Consider the following 24964-nt stretch of genomic DNA (forward strand, 5'->3'; position numbering starts at 1 on the left):
GGAGATGGCTTGGATTGTATTGTTACAATAAGAGAGAAAACATCAGACATACTCAGATCCTACTATAACAACACAAAACAAAACAGTGATGAAGAGTCTGAGAAGAGACACTTACTTGAAACAGCTGCAAAACTCATAAAAAGTGACATAATGACTAATGTTCCACCTGTTAATAAGTACCCGACTACAGAGACACTAAAACTACAGAATGCCCTTGATTATATTCCACAATCACTCCACATTGTGTTAAAAGCTTTGTTTGTCGGTAAAGAGACAGAGCAGAAAATTGCTAGTATTGGCCACGCAATCATACAGGCAGTCTGACCACGAGCTGTCCTTGCCCCTTTGCAAATTGGCCTAGCAGTGCAAATGCACCACTTAAACCGGTCTCGGTTCATTGTAGATATGCTGAATAAGATGGGATTCTGCTCTTCCTATTCTGAACTGCAGAGGTTTGAAATGAATGCTGCAAATTGTACTGCACCAAACATGCTTGGTAAGGATATTGACGTGTTGAACACGACCGTCTTATTTGCTGTAGACAATGTAGATCATAATATTCTAACAATTGATGGGAAAGGGACATTTCATGGGATGGGCATGATAGCTGCATTGACACCAGGACAGAAGACAGACCAAAGGATTCCGAGGTTCAGAATTAATGAACTGAATCTTGTGCAGAGGTTAATATCAGAGTTGTGATAATAGATTATCACTTTGCCAAACACTTTTGCAGAGACACCACATTTAAAGAACTTCCAAGACTCGCAGAATGTAACAAGATGGTTGATCTGCTTTGGGAGTTATCGTTCAATTTCAAACAGCCTGCACCTGGTTGGCAGGGGATGATGCACATTATTCATAAGGGAGATGAACATCCAGGGCAGTCTTCAGTGAGATACTTACCAATGATAGACATGTACTCCGGAGACAAAACATGCATTCTGTCAACACTGGAGTTCATTTGTGGTCTGGCATCCAAACACCACCTTGCCCCAGTAGTTACATTTGACCAACCCCTATATTGGAAAGCAGCAGAGATAATCCTAGATTCACCACAGTGCAGTCACCTCAGGTCCATTGTCCTGCTCCTAGGAGGATTTCACACATTTATGAATTTGCTAGGAGCAATTGGTACACTGATGGACGGTACAGGACTTAAGGACATTCTAGGGGTAGTCTATGGGGAGAACTCAGTAGCCCATATGATGACAGGCAAATCAGTTCAGAGAGCATTCCGTGGCCATCTTCTGGTTGACAAATGTCTTAACCGCATGATAATATCAGAAATGGTAGATGATAGTCATGAATTTGCAGCAATGGTTGAACAGTCTGAAGCAATGTATACCTCAATAGTTAAGGGTGAAATGCCATTGGAAACAGTGTTCACATCAGAGACCCTCATTACAATAAATGAAGAGCTGGGAAAAAGGAAGATGGAACTGTGTGCTAGATCCAAAACTAGTCAGTTGTGGCTAAATTACCAACACATGTTAGAAGTTGCTAGGTCACTGATAACAGCAGATCGCACAGGTTCCTGGCTTTTGCACCTACGCGCTGTTTCTGAATGCATGCCGATATTCGCTGCGGCTGGGCATTACAATTACTTGAAATCGGCACACTTTTATGTCCAAGAGATGAGTCAGCTTCACATCAACCACCCAGATGTCTTCAGACAATTTGAAAAGGGTTTTCATGTTATCCGTCGCAGCAGCCAATCATGGGCAGGCCTCAGCTCAGATCTTGTAATCGAAACAACATTGATGAGGTCATTGAAGACTACAGGAGGGATGACACATGGAAGTGGAATGACCGACAATCAGAGATCCCTTTGGACAATGTCAAAGGGCATAACATCAGAGTATAACACCGCAATGCAGGAGTTCTCAAACCAGACATACACAACATCAGAACAGCACAAGGATTCAACAGAGGCAAGGATGAAAAGGGATGCTGCTGACCTGGAGTAGATCACTTCAAAACTTGCTATATGTTCACCTTTCTCTCCAGACTCTTCTTTAAGGAATGTTGTTACAGGTGTTGTCGCTGAGGATGGAGTGAACGTGCATGAATATGACTCTGTTGGACGCAACATCATGCACAAAATGATCGGACAGCCGGCATTCACATTTTCATTTAGTAGAAAGGATAAAGCCATAACCCTTGGACAAAAATCGTCTATCAAGGTTGCTCCTGATCGAATCATTGATTCTGCACTTCTTTTTCAACGTTTCCTTATTGTCTCCCAAACTGGAGAGCTGTCATTGGAGGAGGTTATGCGTTACGAACTCAGTCCTTTCCCTCCTGCCCTCTTTGAAGCCGGAAACGTCTTCCGCAAAGCTGATAAACCACAACTAGCGCACGCGATCTGTGATCATGCAAGTGATGCAATCCTAGATTCTGTAGATACTGATCTCCTCGTCTTACTTCTTTACTATGCACAGAGAGATAGCAAGGGCCTTTATTTCAGATCAGACAAGTTGAAAGCTGATGGCAGTTTTAAAGTGTACGCCATAAACCATTTGAAAGAAGTACTCGGACAGGATGTGTGTTCTCAGTTGCTGTTCATCCATGCTGTGACTGGCTGTGACACAACTTCCCGGATCTTCGGAGTTGGCAAAAAGACAGCATTCCAAAAACTTGTAAAAGGGGATCCTGTCCTTCAGGCTTGTGCCAATGCATTCACTGTACCAAACCAGACAACAGATGTGATCGATGACCTTGGGTGCCAAGCAATGGCTGTCTTTTTTGGTGGAAAGTGCACAGATTCGCTTGCAAAAATGAGATATAACATTTTCAGCAAGAAGGTTGTCTCAGCTTCATCAACGGTAACGCCTGAACGTCTACCACCAACTGAATCTGCTACCAAATTCCACTGTCGTAGAGCATACTACCAGGTCATGGTCTGGATGGGAACAGATGATGGTATAGATGCTCTAGACTGGGGCTGGAACCTGCAGGACAATAGATTTGTCCCACTCATGTCAACAATGAATGCTGCTCCAGACAGTCTCTTGAAGGTCATTCATTGTAACTGTACCAGTGCCACTGCCTGCAAGACACTTCGCTGCTCATGCAGAAAATATGGACTACCTTGTACTACTGTCTGTGGACCATGTCAACTTCATGAATGTGACAATCCACATAACAAGTTTCTCCCAGAGGATCCTGAAGATGATGATGAGTAGGCCTAAAGACCACAATAAGTGGGTCATTTATTTTGTGTTCAACACCAAAGCCAGCTTTCTAGGTTGAATATAATAACCAATTTTAATTTTAGCCAAAATAAGCTACAGGCAGCCATTTTGATGATGCAAATGATGCATTCCTAGCAGATATATTTAGCTAGATATTTTGCTCGTTATTAATGTATAGAGGTGCCAGAATCAGTTTATAAATCCTTTAGAATTTTTTCCCCATTTGAGATAGGCATTCTAAGCTCCCAGTCGTCATTTTGGACACCATTTTGAAAATTAAGCCTCTTCGGAAGGTGTATTTCCCTAAAACTTTAGTATGTTCCTAAGTATGTCTAGGGGTACCAGAATCAAATGACAAAATCATTTATATAATTTTTCTATTGACATATATATAGCCATTTTAAGCTTGGCCGGCCGCAATTTTGGACGCCATCTTCAAAATGAAGCCTTTCTGGAAGGTGTATTTTCCTAAATTTTTAGTATGTTAGTGAGCATGCCCAGAGGTACCAGAATCAGTTGAGAAATCCTTTGCACCATTTTCTTAATTTGAGATATAGCCATTGGAATCGCCCCGGCGCCATCTGGGACGCCATCTTGGAAATGACGGCTTTCGGAGGGGTCGATTTTGGTCGACTTTTGTTTAGTATGTTATTTAGCACGCCCAATACTACCAGAATCCATTGAAAAACCTGTTGTATCAATTTTTTTGGGGTTAAACCATATATTGACTCGCCTAATTGATTTTATTCCACAGAGCTGTCTTTTAACTTAGAGGGGGTCTGGCTGGTACCAAGATCACTAACAACTTTCACTGAACCTTGCTCTCAGGAGCGGACTGCATTTGTACGGAGAATTTGTACACCTCTCCCAGAATCTGCGTTTGGAAAGTACAAGTTGGTAATGTCCTATCATACCAGCAGCCACCATCAGTCACAAACTACACCCGCCTGAATACGGCGGCGACAGAGACAGAGCGGCTCGCCTGACGGAAACCAACCGTGGAGGTCTTCACACAACCCGGAAGTGACTAGTAGAACCGAACGCAGGTGCAGGTCACTGCAGCTACTAAGATGGCTAACATACTATCTCTATTCGTTACCTTCTGTTATTTATTTTCCATAGCAGTGGCTGTCTTTGAAGATCAAGTTGGAAAGTTTGATTGGTATGTATCCGACATTCATTCATCCGAGGTTGATTTTACGATCCAGCTTCAAGGGTTGAATGGAGGCAGCTAGCCCGAGCTAGCCTGACATGACCACCCTCCATACGGGTTTAACTCTGTCATTAGCCCTGATATGACCACCCGCCATACGGGTTTAACTCTGTCATTAGCCCTGACATGGCCACCCTCCATACGGCTTTAACTCTGTCATTAGCCCTGACATGGGTGACCAGGGGAGCCACCCCTCCTAAATTTCGTTGTTTGGTACCTGTACTATAGCAATGACAATAAAGACCATTCATTCATTCATTCATTCATTCGACATGGCCACATACGGGTTTGGCTAAGGGGCTAGAGCTCCTTGGACCTGGTCGGACCTACTCGGCTCAAACAGGCTTTCAAAGTATCTGCAACATATTAGAAGGCACACACCGAAACGCATCCGGGCCGTAGCCTAACTGTAATGATCTGAAACTAGTGTGTCCATTATTTATTATCTATGAATTAATTGTTTTGACGCTTGTTATTTGCAGGAGACAGCAATATGTGGGCAAGGTGCGTTTTGCCCATTTTGACACGCAATCGCAATCATCTAAAAAGCTGCTCCTTGCTACTGAGCAGAATATCTTTGCCTCTTTCAATTCCAGGACCGGAGATATGTGTAAGTATGTCTATGTTTTTGTTGTTACTCAAAGCACATTTCATCAGAATTCATTGTGATATCAATGATGACCAAGTGGCCTTATTGATTTAACGTGAGTTTTAGGGCCGATTCTCAAGTCACACTTTCAGAGACTTATGGCCCTGGGGTTTTTTCCATTTACTTTAATCTGCAGAACATATCTGTAAAGTAAATGACAGCTGTCTGAATCAGTGATGCAAATTCCTCACCTTTCATTAAAATGTGCTTTTGAACTCAGAATTGGTCTTCTCCGTAGACAGTGGGACCAACCATTAGACCCCAGGCCATGAGCATACATCTTACTCTCAGGGTCACTGGTCTGATTATTAACAACATCACCACCTGCCTTCAAATATAGACTTTTCTGAGCAAGCCCACTAGAGTAATACCTCTACACAGCAAAAACATTTATTTTCTAATAATAATTGTTACAGTTTCTCAAGTATATTTGATAGATCCATAGTTCATAGAGTTTCCAACATGCTTTTTGTTTCATTTTTTGCACAACACATATAAGAGCTACTGTAGATTTCCTGCTTTTGCTGACCCTGAGCACCTCACAAGTTTCTTCATATGGGGCAGAATTAGAGAACCCAGACAATGAAATTGGTAACCATGTGAGATCAATTGCTCTACTGATTTTATTCTTGTGTCTTGCAGTTCCAGTTAAGAGTCATTCATTGGAATCTTGTGTAATCTCCCTTTCTTATACAGTAGCTGTATCAGGGGGATACACACCCGTGGACTATTATAACCTTAGTGGCACTAATTTAACACTAACACTCTATAGACTAAATTGGATTTAAATGGTGGACACTGACTAAATAACTGAGGGGGAGGGGACAAGTATCAAAGATGGAACAATTACAACATTTAATATATACAGATAACATACACAAATGCACATACATATAACATTGAAAGGATTGACATTTAACATTGAAATATATCTAGCCTATCTAATGGTACCAGTAGCCCGGGTTGTAGCACGTGTGGTGATGGTGATGGATGGAGGGAGAGGTGGAAAGTTCAGTGGAAACTCCGTAGAGGTAGCTAGTAGACAGATGGATCGTCTTCTGAATATCCCGACTCAGGACTGGACGGGCACGTCAGACTCAAGATGAATTGGAGCGGAGATGGCTAGCGTCGTTCGCTAGCCGCATCCCACGGTCCTAGTTCGTTGTTCACTTCAACTATCCACACAACAGCAACCTTTAACTTCGGTTTACTAGAGGTTTATGATTTAGCTTATATGTAGGTGATACATTTCTCTATCCTAGCCACTCACGAGTCCCGAAAGGCAACCCTCTTCTCCGTTACGAAACCACCAACTGACTCGCACCGTTAGGAGCACCAAACATTTCGTTGCGTGAACATTCTAGGGGTGCATTCACCAAAAACTCGCACAATTATCCAGCAACACAAAAACGGCAACGTCTCACAACAGAACACACACAGCATTCAAACGAGTGGCATTAAAAGAAAATAACAAACTTGGGAACCTGAAGGGGTGGGAGTGGGGTGAACTACTACTACTAATAAATATAACTGACTCCTATTTTAACTAATTCGAATTCTTACTCTGGGCCTTCAGAACAGTAGCATTACCAAATCCTGCTCTCTTGTGCACCGTTCTGCAAAGTGAGGCTGCATGGTTGTCATGGCTCCCTGATACCCAGTTCAAGGGCAACATTCCAATGATCTACAAATAATTAATTTGTTTTCCATTTTTTGTACAGATTGGCGACATGTGGACAAGACTGGACCAGAGGCAAGCATAGACACACTTCTGGTACATGGGCAAGGTGAAAATAAAACATTTTGTAGGCGTGTCCATCAAATGTCTATCTTAGTTTTTTTTTGACTGTCTTTTTTGATATAATATGAATATCCAAAATGATACCTCTAGATGCTGTCACGGTTACTGGAAATGGCCGCCTGCTGCGTTCCTGGGAAACGAACGTCGGAGGTCTGAACTGGGAGATGGTGCTGGACACTGGCAGGTGAGCCAACTGCTTTCCACAATTTGAAGCTGAAACAGTTGCAAAATGTTGTATGTTATTGTATTTATTCATTTATTTTTCTTACATGACTTTCTGCTGACAATGTCCTCATTTCAGTTTCCAGTCAGCGTGTTTAGTGGGACTGCAGGACTCTGTGAGGTATGTGGCCGTGCTTAAGAAAGCGGCCATCTCACTCCACTACCTCTCCAACGGCCACCAGAAATGGGTGGAGAATCTCCCTGACAGGTAGGCCACGGTGACGGGGATCCACAGAGGGACAGATGTCTATTGAACCGCCATTGTATTCATTAAGCTAAGCCATTAAGATACACAGTAGTCTGACTAGACGTTTTCTGATGGTCTGTTTGGCCCACAGTGATTCGGTGCAGTACCAGGCTGTCTATTCTGAGGGAGAGGGAGAGGTCTATGTGCTAGGAGTGGTTCCTAACTCCCACCTTGCTATCATAGCGTACAGCATTGAGGACGGCGAGATCATGAAGCAGGTATTTTTCCAAGAACTCCGTGGCATCTTGCTAAAGATCTTCCAGAACGATGTCGGAATAGTAGTTTGATCGAGGTTTCGCCTAAATGTTTGGATGTGTTGTAGAAATAGGATAAACGTAGAAATATTTTCTAGCCTGTTAAGCTAACCAGAGGCAGCTGAAAATAACTAGCCTAAATCAGTTAGATTTTTTAAGTTTCAAGGTTTATTGTTACGTCACATAATTCGTAGGCTTCAGTTCCTGACATTGCAGCACAAGACAATAAGGCAACAGGCATAATTCAAGATAAAAACAGTACTGTATACACTGAAAAATCCCTTTGTCTATAGGAATGTTGTGGCGTATGCAGATGTCGCACGTTCTTTAAGCAGTAGCTTTCAATGTTTCTCGTCCTCAGAGGTCAGTTGAAGCGCCGTGGCTGTCCGACGTGCAGGCAAGCTGCGTGGTGGTGGGTCCGGGGGTGCTGACGTGTGTGGACCCCGTCACTCTGTCCCTCTACACCCTTCCCCTGCTGGCAGAGGAGCAGGCCCCCATGAACCAGGTCCTCTTGCAGGTACCTATCTATCTATCTATCAGCCTGACGTTCTCTAGTGTTACTTTGATTCCACGCCTTGCGGGGAGGAAAGGTTTGATTTATACACATATCCAATTGCGCACACCTAAATGATTGTGTGCATGCAATTTTTGATTAAGTAAAAAATCGGTTCTCTGATTTCCCTCCCCTCCCCCCGCATGCCCCATTTGGACTGAATCATGTATGTCAGTGATTGGATAAAGGCCTGCAAAAATGACAGTTTGTGCTCTTTCCCCTCTCTCTCTGTCTCTCTCTCTCTGTCTCTGTCTCTCTCTCCCCCCCCCCCCCCCCAGTCTCTTGATCTTGCGGCCGCCCCAGGCTTCCAACCCGTCCTCGTCTCCACCCAGCCCAACCCGGCGCGTCCCCCTCTGTCAGAGTTCTTCCTCCAGCTTGCCCCCGACCATCACATCCTGCTGCAACTCGGCGATGACGCCGTCATCACCACACTCCGCGACTTCCAGCCGGTATGGACTGTTCAACTTTTTTATTGCCAGTCAATTGTTGGAATTTGGTATTTTTGCTCTAGGCACAGTGTCAGCCATATTCAGCACCCCTGGAGCAATTAGGGGTTAAGTGCCTTGCTCAAGGGAACACGCAGCTCCCTCCTGAGGCGGGGATCGAGCCGACCACCTTACGATTGCTAGCCAACCTTCCACCCGTTGACACATAGAATGAAAGCTTCTTTGAGAGGATCACATGTTTGTTGATGACCGTGTATAAGAAGGGGTCTCAATGTTCCATTGTGAGGTCCACAAAAAATCCCTACAGAAATAGGCCCTTATAGCTGAAAGTTCACCTGAATAGTTTCCTAAATAAAAGTGCGGTCAGGTTTGTTGGATTAACATTTTTAATTACATTTTGAATGTCAACATTCCAACCTGAAAGGGAGATTTTGATGTTTAAAAAATGAAACATAACCGCAGGATTGTCTCATGAAGGGAAAGTGAACAAGAGCGTACTTAGGGGAGAAGGGTAGTGAATCTGAATTCATCTCTGGAGCTCATGTTATTAGTTGAAAGAATAATGGTTTATTTACTGAGTAACTGAAATTGGTATCCATTTTCAGAGCTTCCTGGTGTCATTCGCAACTACAGGGGAGAAGACTGTTGCTGCTGTCATGACACCCAAAAATGAAACTGTGAGTAATCACAAAGTATCATGTGACGGCAGCTGGTGAAAGGGGGAAGTCAACCGACCAAATGTTCAAACTGTTATTCTGAAAAATGGAACTCACCAAATCCATTGCCTTGCATTATTTTGGCTTGATTAGCGAGTGTATCATTTAGGGTTAGGGTTTCAACAACGTTTCAGTAAAATAATGGGTTTTGAATCAATGGGGCCCTATTATGCACTTCTTAACTTGCCGTCTTAAGTGTTAATTAAGACGCACCGCCAGGTTAAGACCTACCCCCACCCTTATTATGCGCTTCATACGCGCTACTGCTATTATGCAGGTGTCGATAGGCGCCCACACATAAGACGTAAAACTCCCGTGCATATATTGCTCATTGTGGGAGTGTTCATATGTTAATGAAGTACGCTAGGCGCCGCTGCTATTATGCGATCTGACTTTGCTCCTATCGCTAAGAAGTGGTTTGAAAAGTTCTTAAATTTAGACTTCATGCACGTTTTGAAACACGAGCGCGCCTCCGCGGTTTGCGCATGCATGTGGGCACACATGAACACGCACGTGGCTCCACGGCAAGACGTCAATTACGGTCACAGTATAAATGCTTTATTTCAGAAGGGAGAGGCAGAGAAGCGCGCTGACCTCCTTCTCAGGACTTCCATAATAGCATAGCGCTAATGACTCAACGCAGCCGGTTCTTAAAGGGAATGGCACCTGGCACGCTGATTGGGTTGATTGAGAAGACGCCCAAAACACACCCATGACTAATTTCTTTGCTTAGCGCCGGGTTTTAGGCGCCCACTACAGCACGCATAATAGCAAAGTGGCCTTGACCACGCCTCCACGTCTTAAGTTTAGATCTACCGCCTCGTCTTATTGATGAAGTGCATAATAGGGCCCATGGTCTTTTAAAGGTGATTTGAAATTGATTGTCACCACCCATAAATGAGCTTACATTTTCTGGTCCCATTTATTTCTATTTTTCAAAATAAAAGTCTGAACGTTTGGTTCGTTTGCCGTTCCCCTTTCGCCATCTGCTGTCACATATTGTTCAAAGGTGTACTCTTTAATCTCTGTTTCTGGCCACAGTGAGACTGAAATGTATGTTTGAAAACATGGGTGGGTATCAGCAAATGTTATCTTATTTGTATTCTGTGACAACACTGCCCTTAAAGCCAGAAGAGAGGTGGGAAGTTAACAATAATAATAATAATAATGTATGCTTTATTGATCCTCGAGGGGAAATTATCTTTTTGCACCTCATTGTGGGCAAAAATAGAGCTTGTAGTTCACCTTTCAGATTACACTGAGTCTTTTTAAATACTATTGTTGCATAGTTATTTTTGTCCTGTGAACCCTCCTCCCTCCGCTTCCTCTCCCAGGCATGCAATATTAATATCTACAGTGCTGACTCAGGACGCAGGCTGCTAGATACCACAGTGGTCTTCCAGCTGGACCCCAATGTTGGAAAACCAGAGACGGTGAGTGCAGTCAATTGTCTGTAAGATGATTTAAAAACAAATAAATGAATAAGATAAAGTTATTTAGCCAACACAAACAAGCCTAGCCTACAGAGCACCGCTATTCTATCATGAACTTGCCTCGTAATGAAGCATTGTTCTTTTTGAATTTGATGACTTGGTTGATCGATTGATAGCACAGGGCTTTTCCTGGCTCGACATAAGAAGGCTTACGCCTAAAACTCACCACCGACCTTACCTCAGCGCCGCGTGTGCGTGGCGGAACAGTCGTCCCTACTGGAAGCGTGTTTTTCTTACGCCTCCACTGCGTCTCTACGGCAGCTGCTAGAGTCATCTTTGTACATTGCGTTTGACTTTGATAATGGTCATCAATAATATAATGTTTCATTTCACTTCATTATAAATTGTTCTGGGTTCTGTCTCTGCTGTCATCCATCCTTAATAAGCGATTAGAAAAGTGGAACAGTAAGCAGAACGCAGTCCGGCACATGCACACACACACACACACACACACACACACACACACACACACACACACACACGCAGAGAGAGAGATGGGAGGGTAGAGGAAGATAATCATTAGATGTTGATGCTAGAAGAATGCACCAAGATGACGATACATAGAAAAGAGTACCTCGTCTTTAAAAGTCGAGTTTCACAGTTTTCAAGTTTAGGGTTCATTAAAATCTCTCCCTCAAACTGATTTGATGTACAGCCCGCAGTTTTGTTAGTTGTGCACTCTACCTCTCTTTCTCCTTCTCATGCCCTCCCTATTTCACCTTCTCTGTCTCTTAACCACTTTCATTAACTTAATTAAAAAGTAATAAATAAAAATTACTATCGTTCTTTAATACGGAGCTGCCACTACCGTGTACACAGACAGGGAGATAGCATGAAACTTGAAAATATGTTGTGAATGAATCGCAACTGTCCATGCTTTTCTATGATACCACTGATGACGCATCTTAAAGGGTGCATCTTAAAGGGTTGTCCCATTTCATAGAAAGATTTCAACCACTACTCCTTGTAACTCTGTTCCGAGGGGCAAGTCAAAAAGCGAGGGGCACCCGAAAAAGAGGGGTTGGGGTAAAAATACGAAATGGGATCGGGCCATTCAACACGTCAAATAATTATGGCCAACATCCTCTTCAAAACTAGCCACTTGGCGCTCCACATGTTTTGTTTTGCTCCACAGCTGTATGTCCACGCCTTCCTGAAGAAGGACGACTCGGTGGGCTACAGGGTCCTGGTGCAGACAGAGGACCACGCCATCACCTTCATACAGCAGCCAGGTACACCTTTGAACCTTTCTGCGTTTCCTCTAGTCGCTAACTGGTAGCTGGCTGAATCTGCACCAACGGGGCACAGCGAGTGCTGCACAGTGCACACAGTGGTCCGGGAACCTTCCTTTTCTCACCCTAATGAACTCCCATGTGAGCGGTCCCTTCGAGACGGCTTCTGAGCAAGCACATTGATTGGTTCTCACTTTGTATTTGCATTTGGGGCAAATTGGTTGTAGCAAAAAGTGGAGTGGTCCTTTAAAACAATCATACATGGGAGCATTCGATATAGCCTGATGCTTGTTTATTTATTTTATTTAACTCCTGTCATTTATATGCATATTTTTTTTTTTTATTATGTATTATTATTATTTTATTATTATATGTATATATATATACAGTATATATACTGTATATATTTTTTTATTATTATTAGATTTTTCTATTGGCAATAGGTGTTTGGTTGATAGGTGGGTGGATACATAGGAAAAATAAAAAATAGAAGGACCTTCATTCCTTTTTGTGTACTCTGTGCTGTACAGTGTACTTCCTTCTACTGTGTACTTCCTTCTAATAAAATATTGTTTAAAAAACAAACAAAAAAACCAATCATACCTCATCATCAAGATAAATAAAATAAGAAAAGATACAAGGTAAACAATACAGGGGGGTCACCATCCAGCGTAGGGCACAGCACATTCATTGTCGACTCACCGTGGCAGCAACGTCAAAGGGCCTCTCTGGATTCTGAAGTCACATACGGAGTACTACAGACTTTGAGTTGCCCTTTAGCTAGGCTATTGAACTACCGTAATACTTCTGGGACTCCATTTTGATTCAGGAAAGTTTAGGTGGTGTGTGCACTAATTATCCCTCAGCAAAGTTTCAGGAAACCGGCATAGCCAACAGTGCCAAAGTAGTGGGTTTTTAGCACAAGCAAAATGAAGTCCCTGGTGTGCTTTGTAGTATTAAACTATTATTAAATTATTATTTAAAAGCAATTTTACTTTTACATGGCATAGATCAAAGGTAAACACTATGGGCTAGTTTGACTAAATTCCTAGCGTTAATTCCTGTAACTATAGCTCCGTTTGAGTTGATAAAGTTACATTGAGTAGATGTTGCAACCTTTTTTTACCTTATTTATTAACAGGTCGTGTGATGTGGATGAGAGAAGAGGCTCTGGCTGAGGTGGTTACCATGGAAATGGTGGACCTGCCACTCACAGGGACCCAAGCTGAGCTTGAGGGAGAATTTGGCAAGAAGGCTGGTAATGAAGTTCACTCAAGGGCTAACATTGTTATATGCTTAATCATTCCTTTAAAATATATCTATCATGTATTTGATTTTTAACATATAGCCTTTTGGTTTATTGAAAGTGTTTGTTCATGTTTTCTGTGTTGTTTTGCCTGACATGCATGAGACTCCCTTCCCTGTCCTTTCCTTCAGTCCCCTCTACTGTAAATGTCTGCTGTTGGCTTTGGCTTCACTATTCGCTGTCTCTTTGTTTTTCATTTGCTCTTTCTAACTGCTGCGCTTGGATCCAGCCATTCAAGGTAATATCAACTGCTGTCTTTCTCCTACCTTTTGCCTGTTTTTATTTTGTACTGTGTTGCAAGGTTAATGTGTTCTCAAAGTTATGGCGTTGTAGCCGATGATCACACTGGGCATTGTGCCTTTCTTTCCATTGTTGTTGTGTGTTTTTTTCAATGGCGCTAACATGATTTGAGTCCTGCTTCACCAAAGTGTTGCTTTTTTGGGGCTCTTTCCGGCCTGTTAGTGACTGCAATGTGTTGATCACCTGCAGTAGGCCGCGCGCATCAGACATTTGGTTATCACTGTCCTAATAAGATTCTGACAAAGCATATCTTGCCTGAGGACTCTGTCCACTGTGTCTCGTAGAGAGACTGAATTGGTCGCGTTCTTAAAAAAAAAAAATAGGCCATCTTGGATTTCTCGCTTGTTGGAATCCTGACACATTCTTCTTCACCATTGACAATTGTTTTGAAAAACAACAGCCCTGGTGTGTGTATTAGAAGCTGTTTTGGTGGCTGACCTGGTCATGTTTCGAGAGATCAATGTCGACTGCTCCACTCTTCAGATATGTCTTGAACAGATACAGTATGTGACAAGGTCTGGTGAAAAAGTCCTCAAGTCATATACTGTAATTACAGCAAACATGTCGGCAGTTTGGCATCTGTTCTCTGAACGATATCGAGAGGCAGATTCCGACATTAAGACTTTCGCAACTTCAAAATAAAAACGTGAGATAAATGATCACTGGAAACTAGGGCTGGGTATCGCCACTGATTTCCCAAAACGATTCGATTCCGATTCACAGCTTTCGATTCGATTCACGATTCGATTCAATTCGATTCCGATTCGATTTAGTTACAATATCAATTTTCCTTGAATATGAAGAGATTCTCAGAACTAATGCTATAAATGGTTCAAGGAACCCTATAACATGTAGCATTGTTAAACATATCAATGTTTACATTAAGAATTGACTCCAAAGCAGTTACATGAATGTACTTCTTATTGGAACATAAATGAACATCATTGACCAACATTTTGCTAAATCAGACACTACAAAAAGTGCTTTTTAACGTGCTTTACTGCAGCCAGTGTAAATAAAGGGGCTACAAACATAGCCTATCGGTAAACAAGACATCACATATCCCTCAGGACTGTCTCAAATAGCTTATTTGCATAATATATAATATGTTATATACAAAATAAAAATGTGCAAAACTCAAACGAAAATAGTGCAATAGATGAGGGTATTTTGGGGAACAAAAAAACACATTGTAAACCATAATGTCCATGAAACTAAAGCCCTTCATTACTGCTTTCTCACTTTTTGGAGAGATTTTATTCAGGAATAAACATAATTGGAAAATCAATGATTATTAAAATACTGTAGTATACAGTAACAATAAGTTTGTGGAAACATCACAAATCTACGGAACCACTTATTGAGGCATCACCCTGACGTGAAACATGGAAAAGCGGATCCGAAACAAGCCTCGCTGATAAAGTGGCAAGTGATTGTCAGGTACGAGTCCATTGCTCTGGATGTCCAGCTGTCACACGTTATGGCAACTCTCTGCTGGCTGAAGTGAAGTTGCGATGTCACGTTTCACCTGCGCGGACATGTCTGGGACTATCACTTCACTCAACTGTTTGCGTGTCGGTAACACGTAGCGTGGTTCTAGTACACTGACGAGGCTTCGAAAGTCAGCATTTTCGACAACGCTGTACGGGCGTATATCCTTGCAAATACAATTTGCTACAGCCTCAGTAATTTGTTGGGCACGCGGAGAATTTGATTGTAATTTGCAACCAAACGTCTTTATCGGCGAGGCTTGTTTCGGATCCGCTTTTCCATGTTTCACGTCAGGGTGATGCGTCAAAGTGGTTCCGTAGATTTGTGATGTTTCCACAAAATGTAACCTCCACTGCGCACAGCTTGCATATGGCTTTGCTTTTGTCCTGCTCATCTCTATCGTCATAATTTGTACATGCAAAATGCACCCAGACATCTGCCTTTAAGCCTGGTGGTGACTTGAGTGTCCCTGCCATCGCCATGTTTTTAGATTTTACAGTGTTGAGACCTCTCGTTGCGTGAGATATGATCAATTCTTGTAGCGTGAGATCTGGCCACGAGATCTCGTTGCGGGTTGAAGCTGCAAGCAGGAAAATGCATGAAAGATCGATCTCGGGATTTATGAATCGATAATCGCTCATTCAATGAAGATCGATTCAGAATCGGGAAATCGATTTTTTGAACCCAGCCCTACTGGAAACTGATAGGATCACAGTATTTTAAGTCTTTCATGAAATGAGGAAATATTATGTAACATAAAGTATATACAATTTAAACATGGAATTTTACTTGAATAAGCATACAAGCATGAATAAAAAACTAAATGTATTTGTGACAGCTGCTTGTTACCCCTTAACAAGCCGGTTCTGACGTTTTATTTAGAAAAATGTACATTTCAGCATTGTTGAAAATCAATGACACACGCTAGTCAACTAACAGCTTGTTTTGTGAGCCTGATACCAATGTAAAGTAGTGTTATAGTTAACTCGATAGCAGTGGGGATTACTCACCGAATCCATTGCATTGCAGTATTTTGGCTTGACTAGAGAGTGTGTGTTATGATTTTCAACAACGTTGAATTGTATTTCTGTTTTTCTAAATAAAAGTCAGAACATTTTAATAGGTTGCCAACTTGATCCCCCTTTCAGCAGCCGCTGTCACATTATGCAATGGTACTAAATTTGCCAAAATAAATGAAAAACTGACGATATGTATTCGGTGTTCGGCCAAATGTTTCCTTAATTTCCCTCCCTAAAACTGTTGTTTGTTATATCGAGTTTCTTCAACACTTAAACCTTTGGTAATATGACATTTGGTAATAAGAAGAAAAAAACTGAAAACACTTTTCTTTATTTTTTAGAAGCTTTCTGGTCATTTGTGTGACTTGAGAATTGCCGACATGTGGACCTTTTCACCAGACCCTGTCACATATGTCAGGATTCCTACGATAGCAATTAATGATGAAAGGTTCAATGAAAGGAGGTCCAACTCACTTCACCCACCATCACTGAGTGATGTTACACTGCTAGGCTTGCATAACTATCAGCTGTTTGATTTGCCTTAAAGAGTATACAATGTGCTTGTTTTATAAAAAGACTTGAATCCCTTCAATGTATGTAATTCTACACTCACTGAACACTTTATTAGGAACACTATAATAATACTCGGTAAGGCCTCCCTTTGCTCTCAAAACAGCCTCAATTGTTCGTGGCATTGATTCCACAAAATGTTGGAAACATTCCTTTGAGATCCTGGTTTCCATGATGACATGATTGCATCACGCAATTCCTGCAGATTTTCAGGTGCACTTTCAAGCTGTGAATGTTCTACCACATCCCAAAGGTGTTCTATTGGATTCAGATCCGGTGACTGGGAAGGCCACTTAAGAACACTGAACTGATTGTCATGTTCATGAAACCGAGACTACTTTTGCTTTGGGAAATGGTCCATTATGCTGGAAGTAGCCTTTAGAAGATGGGTACATTGTGGCCATGAAGGGATGCACACAGTCAGCAACAATACTCAAATAGGCTGTGACGTTTAAGCGATGATTGATTGGTATTAACAGACCCAAAGTGTGCCAAGAAAACATTCCCCACACCTTTACACTACCTAAATGACTGAGAAGGTGTACAGGTGTTCCCAATAAAGTGTCTTGTGAGTGTATGTTGACATTTTGAAAAGATGGGTCTATGCAACCACACATGAGATGCGGAATATAGCCACAACATTTGTGTGTCTGTGTGTGTCTGTCTGTGTCTGTGTCTATGTAGACGGCCTGGTTGCCATGGTGTTGAAGAGGCTGTCGTCCCAGCTCATCCTGCTGCAGGCCTGGCTGGCCCACCTGTGGAAGCTGTTCTACGACGCCAGGAAGCCCCGCAGCCAGGTGAAGAACCAGGTGACCATCGAGACGCTGTCCCGGGACGAGTTCAACCTGCAGAAGATGATGGTCATGGTCACTGCCTCTGGGAAGGTACGACTGTATGGTAATTTTGTGGTCATGGTCACTCCCTCTGGGAAGGTACGACTGTATGGTCATGTTGTTGTCATGGTCACCGCCTCTGGGAAGGTACGACTGTATGGTCATGTTGTGGTCGTGGTCATGGTCACTGCCTCTGGGAAGGTAGGACTGTATTGTCATGTTTTGGTTGTGGTCATGATCACCGCCTCTGGGAAGGTACGACTGTATGGTCATGTTGTGGTCGTGGTCATGGTCACTGCCTCTGGGAAGGTAGGACTGTATGGTCATGTTGTGGTTGTGGTCATGATCATCGCCTCTGGGAAGGTACGACTGTATGGTCATGGTCATGGTCACCGCCTCTGAGAAGGTACGACTGTATGGTCATGTTGTGGTCATGGTCACCGCCTCTGAGAAGGTATGACTGTTTAAGTCAGCGCATCGTCCAACTGCTGTTGCTGAAATGCTCTGTGTTGCCTCTGTACAGGCTTTAGCTCGGCGGGCTATTTGCTGTTTAAACCCAGTGGGTCACATGAATATTGATTGTTTGATTTCATGACGGATACAACACTGTGTTTTGCCTCTCTTTCATCTAGCTCTTTGGGATCGACAGCAAGTCGGGCACCATTGTGTGGAGGCACTACCTGGAGAACGTCAAGCCCAACGCAGCCTTCAAACTGGTGGTGCAGAGGACTACTGCCCACTTCCCTCATCCCCCACAATGCACGTTGCTCATTAAGGACAAGGTAGGAGAAATATTTCCAACCCTACTTCAAGGTAGACTGTGGGGTATTGATGGCAGCGACACCAGTAAAAACCAGAGCAACTTTCAACAAAGGTACTGTAGTGAGCAAGAGGGTGCAAAGAGCGTCCGACTCGTTTCACTGCCTCCGACATAAGATTGCTGTTTTTGAAAGTCTCCGCTGGTTTCTCTATGACGTCATATCACAGAGTCTAGACCCCGCCTACCAGCGTCATATCCAGGGGGGTGTACTTCACTACCGTACATCAAGCCGCCTCACACTACGGAAACAGGAGATAGGCTCGGTTCTCAAGGCTACTTAATTATTTTAAGAACTTGTTCAATGAGCTTTCAGCCGTAACCAATAACAACCAGCCAATAACATCCATGAACGTCTTTGAAATGGTTTGTGTAGGACTCAGGACTTGCTACGCTCCATGTCTTCAATCCCATCTTTGGAAGGAAGAGTCACATCAGCCTGCCCGCTCTACCTCGGCCCGTTCTCCAGTCCCTCCTGCTGCCTCTGATGGACCAGGACTATGCCAAGGTCCTGCTGCTGGTGGACGACCAGTACAAGGTTGGTCTTGCTGTTACTGACCAGTACAAGGTTGGTCTTGCTGTTACTGACCAGTACAAGGTTGGTCAAGGGATGTGGCTTGCTGTTGGAAGCATTTAGGGAACTAGATGACTGTAAAATAACATTTCTATCATCCACATACTCAAATTCAGGGCTTTGACTGTCAGTGACACGTTTCCACGTGGACAACTGTGGAAAAAGAAAGCGTCTGTCATAACCGTTTTAATACATAGATTTTATTTTCATATAAATATACCGTACCCAATAGTGTAAAGGAATGGTTTGTTAGAAATTGTTTTGCTAACTTAATCCATCTCCTCCCAAAGGTCCACCTTTAACTGTTCACAAGTCACATCAATGATGTGATTTATTTTATGCCAGATTTTCCTTTACATTAAAAATGTTGGTTGTGAAGGTCTGAGTGAATTCTCCAGTTCTAGGCCTAGACTGGTAAAGAGACACATGGTTAGAACGCTTTTTTTTTCTAGCAACTTAACAACGTTCATAAACAACGGTTATAAACATTATTTACATGATCATGGAACGACAACCTAAATTCCATGACTGTCACAGCCGTACTTAAATTGTAGTTGAGAAGACCAAGACTCTTTTTTCACTGTTAAACACAAAACCAAACTCTCCCGTATAGTCAATCAGGCAAGTAAAATCATCCGCTCACCTCAAACCCCCCTGTCTGAAATCTACAACCGGTCACTAATCAGAAAAGCCACACAAATCACACAGGACCCATCTCACCCCCTCCACCAATCATTTCAGCCACTTCCATCAGGCCGCCGTTATAGAACTCCACTGGCCCGGAAAAACACATATAAAAAATCATTCATTCCCACTGCAACCACCGCCCTGAACATTTTAAAATAGGAAGCACACTGCATTTTAGCATTTTAGCTTTTTAAATCATAATACTGTTTTTATTACTATTATTTTTAAATGACTAGACTTTTTAAATAGGCACTACATAAACACTGTTATATCTGTCTGTTTTTATTGTATGTAATGTATGTGACCTATGTGTGTTTTAATGTGGAAACTGTATTCTTGAGCTGCACTTCTGCCTGTCAAAGGAGAATTTCTGTCACTCTGTGACAGACAATAAAGCATTCTTGAATCTTGAATCTTGAAGCCCTGCTTACACAAGCAGTTTTTACATGGAAACAGATGGGGTCCAATTTCCAGTGATTTCCATCTCCTAAATATCAAAATCGCTTTTATTACATCTTACTGTACTAGCACACAAGAGTAAAATTCTTTGGCTTTGGTTCCTCAACATTTCAGCATTCAGATACAAAAACACAATAATAATAATAATAAGTAACGTCAGTATAATAAGTAACCCTACATTAATAAAGTAATAAACAATGTCACTGATAAAGTAAACAATGTCATTGATGAAGTAATCAAAAACGCCCCCCGCCCCCCCGTCTCTCCCAGGTGACTGCATTTCCCTCCACCAAGAACGTTCTGCAGCAGCTGCAGGAGATGGCCTCCACCATTTACTTCTACCTTGTGGACTCCACTCAGGGAAAACTGTCTGGCTTCAGACTACGCAAGGCAAGTTAGAGCTCCCTTCACCTTGGTTGTGTGGCAATAAAAGGATGTTCTTGTGTACTATCTATATAGGTTCTTGTGTACTATCAATATAGGTTCTTGTGTACTATCGATATAGGTTTCTGTGCTTGACATGAAGCCTTTGTGTTCCCCAGGACCTGTCCACTGAGCTCATCTGGGAGGTGGTTCTTCCCACCGAGGTGCAGAGGATCGTTGAGGTCAAAGGGAAGAGGCCTAACGAACACGTCCACTCTCAGGGTCGAGTGATGGGAGACCGAAGCGTGCTCTATAAGGTAAATACACACTGGCCGCTTTTAAATACGAGGGTTGCAAAACTCGGGAAACCTTCAGGGTCTTTTTTTTGCATCAAACACTAACATGCTATTTTCTAGCCCATGTACTAACCTGATATAAGAAGGTTGATGTAATACTCAAGGGGAAACAATCGTGGCACTGTTCCAGTCAACATGTGGCCCGATACAGCCAGAGCGTAGCGCTGAGCGGTTGGTCTGTGTTCACCCCACAGTACCTGAACCCTAACCTGCTGGCGGTGGTGACTGAGAGCACGGACACGCACCAGGAGCGCAGCTTCGTGGGAATGTTCCTGGTCGACGGCGTGACCGGTCGCATCATCCACGAGGCCGTCCAGAGGAAAGCCCGCGGGCCTGTGCATTTTGTCCACTCTGAGAACTGGGTGGTGGTGAGTACATGACCCAGAGCCACTCAGCCGCTGAAGGCCTCGCTGGTTCTGTTAAAGACTGTCTCCCCCAAACCAACCACACTCATCACTACAAAAATAATATATATATATATATATATATATATCATATGACTACTTGCACACTACCTGATTACTTGAACACTACTTGACTACTTGTGCTGTATCATATTGCATTTCATCTTATTGTACTCTGCACAGCCATTTGCACTATTGATTCCACTGTAGTACGACTACCATCACTTTATTATTACTTACTTTACTTATTTTACTTTACTTTATTATTGGGATTGTGTCTTGCTGTAATGCCAATGTTGAAGAACTTAAGACAAAGATCTTTACTACTGTACAGTTTTACTCAATGTACTTAATAGATTGGCATTGGCTGTAGCCTAATAAAAGAAATTCTGATCTCTGATCTCTGATCAAGCCAAGTGGACATAAAAGCTGTGTCAAGGGTGCTGCAAAGCTTTAGCAGTTTACCCCAGAGATTCTGTGTTTGTATTTAAGACTGTGTCCTCTTAACACTCAATACTATCTCTTGTGCAATAAGCTTGATGTAGGAAGTAGATGTTGCTGGTGGTTGAGAGCACAGAGAGGTCTCACCAGGTATTTCCCCGGGCACGCGCTGGTTTTGTGGTCCGTTAGGCTACTGTGGCTAGCTGAGATGAAGCACAACCACACGCACGTACCAGAGAGACTGCAGGCAGCACTTTCCACCATGACCTGCAAACCAAACACAACATCACTTTTACTTGAACAACACTGAGGCCGCATCTCAGATACAAGGGGGTTGGGGTAGTAGGAAACCATTATATGACGAACAAACAAAATCAATATCGTATACATACAGTTGTAAACGAAATGCAAGCTAGCTCCTCAACAATGCCGTAAACGACAATCGGAACAACAATCAAACTAGATGTCAGTGAATTGCTGCGTGTCCTCACTCACAATGTGTTTATTGTTTAATCCTCTCTCTCTCTCTCTCCCCCTCTCTCTCTCCCTCTCCCTCCCTCTCCCTCCTTCAGTATGAGTACTGGAACACAAAGTCACGGAGGAACGAGTTCTCTGTGCTGGAGCTGTTTGAGGGGACGGAGCTCTACAACAGCACTGTGTTCAGCTCTCTGGACCGTCCCCAGGCGCCCCACGTGCTGCAGCAGTCCTACATCTTCCCTGCTCCCATCACCACCCTGGAGGCCACCCTCACCGAGAAGGGCATCACCAGCCGACACCTCCTGGGTCAGTGGTTGCAAACGACCAGACGACTTTTTGTCAATTGAGAAAGTGTATTGTTGGATTTGCATGGAGTTGTTATGGACATTTTGTCTTTTTCTTTGGAGTATTACAGAACCGATAAGGGTGACACTTCATTATAGTGCACACACACACACACGCGCACACACAACAATGACCACTATAGCCCTTTTTAATTAATTAATTTCACTCATCTTTATTTTCAAACTGATAGGATTTACCCAATAGCAGTAGTGTAAATTAATGATTGTGGACAATTACCGTATTTTCCGGACTATAAGTCGCTCCGGAGTATTAGTCGCACCAGTAAAAAATGCAAACCAAGCTGCCGTTAATGTTTCAGTTAATTCTTCAGTGGTACAGGAGCAGCATATAGTTATCACAAGCCCAGAGTGCCCTCTCGCGGCTGTAGACGGTAATGTAAAACTATGAAAAAAAGTGTGACTTATAGTCCGGAAAATACTGTCTGCTCTAATGTGTCTATTCCTTTCCAGCCTAGGATATTAATTTGATGAGGAATTGTTTTTCTTAGTCGATTTATCAAGTGTGTATGCCTTGTGCCTTATGTCCTAGTGGGGCTGCCATCCGGAGCCATTCTGTCCTTACCCAAGATGTTCCTGGACCCACGCAGGCCAGAGGTCGTCACTGAGCAGAGCCGGTCAGTAACCCACCACACACACACACACACACACACACACACACCATGTTTACAGAATACTGGTCCCATATCACTTTTACATATTTCTCGAGAATGAAATGACGATAAAATGCTCTTTTGTTTCTAGTGAGGAGAACCTCATCCCCTACGCCCCCGAGATGCCCATCCGCACAGAGTGGTTCATCAACTACAACCAGACTGTGTCCAGAGTGCGCGGAATTTACACTGCGCCTTCTGGCTTGGAGTCCACATGTCTGGTGAGTCACCTACAGTGTCTTCAAACCGATATAGTTTGGACTTCACTGTTGCTTAATTCTGTAGACCACAATGCTTTCATGAAGACTTAATGTTTGATATAAAAAAATATGTATTTCTTGATTTTCATCATCTTTTTTTAACAGGTGGTTGCATACGGTCTTGACATCTACCAGACCAGAGTCTATCCCTCCAAACAGTTTGATGTGCTTAAGGATGACTATGACTATGTGCTGATTAGCAGTGTACTATTTGGCTTATTCTTTGCCACCATGATTAGCAAACGCCTGGCACAGGTCAAACTGCTCAACCGGGCTTGGAGGTAGAAACCTACGCAGTGGCCTGTCAATTTCAACTTTGACCTCTTCGTCAATGCATGGATGACCCCCGTCCATGGAGATGAACCTGCTGAGGCCAATCTCAGCCCAGAAAGCCAGAGCCTTTGGGTTAATTTGTTTCGCTACATTTTACAGTCATTTTGAGGATTGGTTTGTCACACTGTTTATGTTAAATGAAGGAGATCTGACATAAAGGCTTACATTTCTTTTTATTTTAGCAGGTCATAGCAATTGTTCTGATAGTGAAATCCTGAAACCTATAGGCCTAACTCTAAAAGAGAAATACATAAGTGGTAAAGATGTTGATTGTTTTGTTAATTAGGAAATAATAATAATTAATTTATATAGAGATCTAATACCCTTTTTTTATTTTCTTCTCCTTCATTGTGGTCATGGATGTTGTTTGAGTGAACAGGCACCTGAAGACATATGACAGATACTGAACGCCACTTTGGAGAAATTAAAGCAAAATGTATATTTCTTTTCTACTTGAGCGATATTGATTTCTACAAATCTATAGGGAGAAGAAGTGATCGGGCCAGAATTTAGTCCATGAATTTACTTCTGGTTCAAAACAACAAAAGGCATACAGTTTCCTGTAAAAAATAATTTAGATTAATAATGGTTTGGTTCTGATATCAAGTCAAAACTTGATAATCCATGAAATAATTCTAGACTAGAGATCGCCAATTTAAAGGTAATTAAATGCTAGAATTGGACAATAAAACGTGTAACTGACATGATGATTAAATTAGCTGTTGTTGGAAAAAATCCTAATGTGGAAAAATATGTGGAGATTTTTCATCTTAAATTCAGTGAACATCATTCTGGCGGCACACTTCGGAGTCCTATATGCGTTGTTAAACTGTAAGGCCTACATTGTTTTTGTTTTTGTTTTGTATGTCTGATGCACTGGAAGTTGTGTTCAATGTGTGATATTTGTCTTGAAAACCTTAAAGGGATAGTTCACTCAGTTTTTTCAGTTTTTCATGTTTGGGTTGTTTAGCAGCTTGCAGCAGCTACTGGCTAACCAGTTCTGACAACATAGTCTCTGTACAACAAGGAAGTCTTTTCAGGGTAGAAATGTGTGGAAAATCTTAGAAAATAGTTTTTACTGAACTATCCCTTTAATGCAAAAATAATAGTCTGATGCCCCAGAGGATGTATGAGGTGAAGAAAGACAATAATTGTAATGGGAAGAAACGGGAGATGCTTCTAATTTCTTTTAAACACCTTCACCATGGTCAATACCCTCAATAAAATATCACTATT

The 24964-nt window shown here is 42.5% G+C and overlaps 1 protein-coding gene across 1 annotated transcript; it reads left to right on the forward strand.

Moving 5' to 3' along the window:
• The first annotated feature begins 4240 nt into the window (after window positions 1–4240).
• On the forward strand, window positions 4241–24964 carry emc1 (ER membrane protein complex subunit 1). The gene is made up of 22 exons (XM_080535347.1): window positions 4241–4359; window positions 4893–5020; window positions 6781–6846; window positions 6951–7044; window positions 7162–7290; window positions 7421–7547; window positions 7945–8100; window positions 8415–8585; window positions 9188–9259; window positions 10633–10731; window positions 11927–12023; window positions 13165–13281; window positions 17394–17593; window positions 18175–18324; window positions 18736–18897; window positions 20350–20469; window positions 20622–20759; window positions 20993–21166; window positions 22216–22426; window positions 23015–23099; window positions 23227–23356; window positions 23501–24964. The coding sequence occupies exons 1-22, from the start codon at window positions 4268–4270 to the stop codon at window positions 23678–23680; spliced, it is 2898 nt and encodes a 965-aa protein (XP_080391473.1). The 5' UTR covers window positions 4241–4267; the 3' UTR covers window positions 23681–24964.

Source organism: Nansenia antarctica (assembly GCF_963989245.1).
Source record: "Nansenia antarctica genome assembly, chromosome: 6".
NCBI lineage: Eukaryota > Metazoa > Chordata > Actinopteri > Argentiniformes > Microstomatidae > Nansenia > Nansenia antarctica.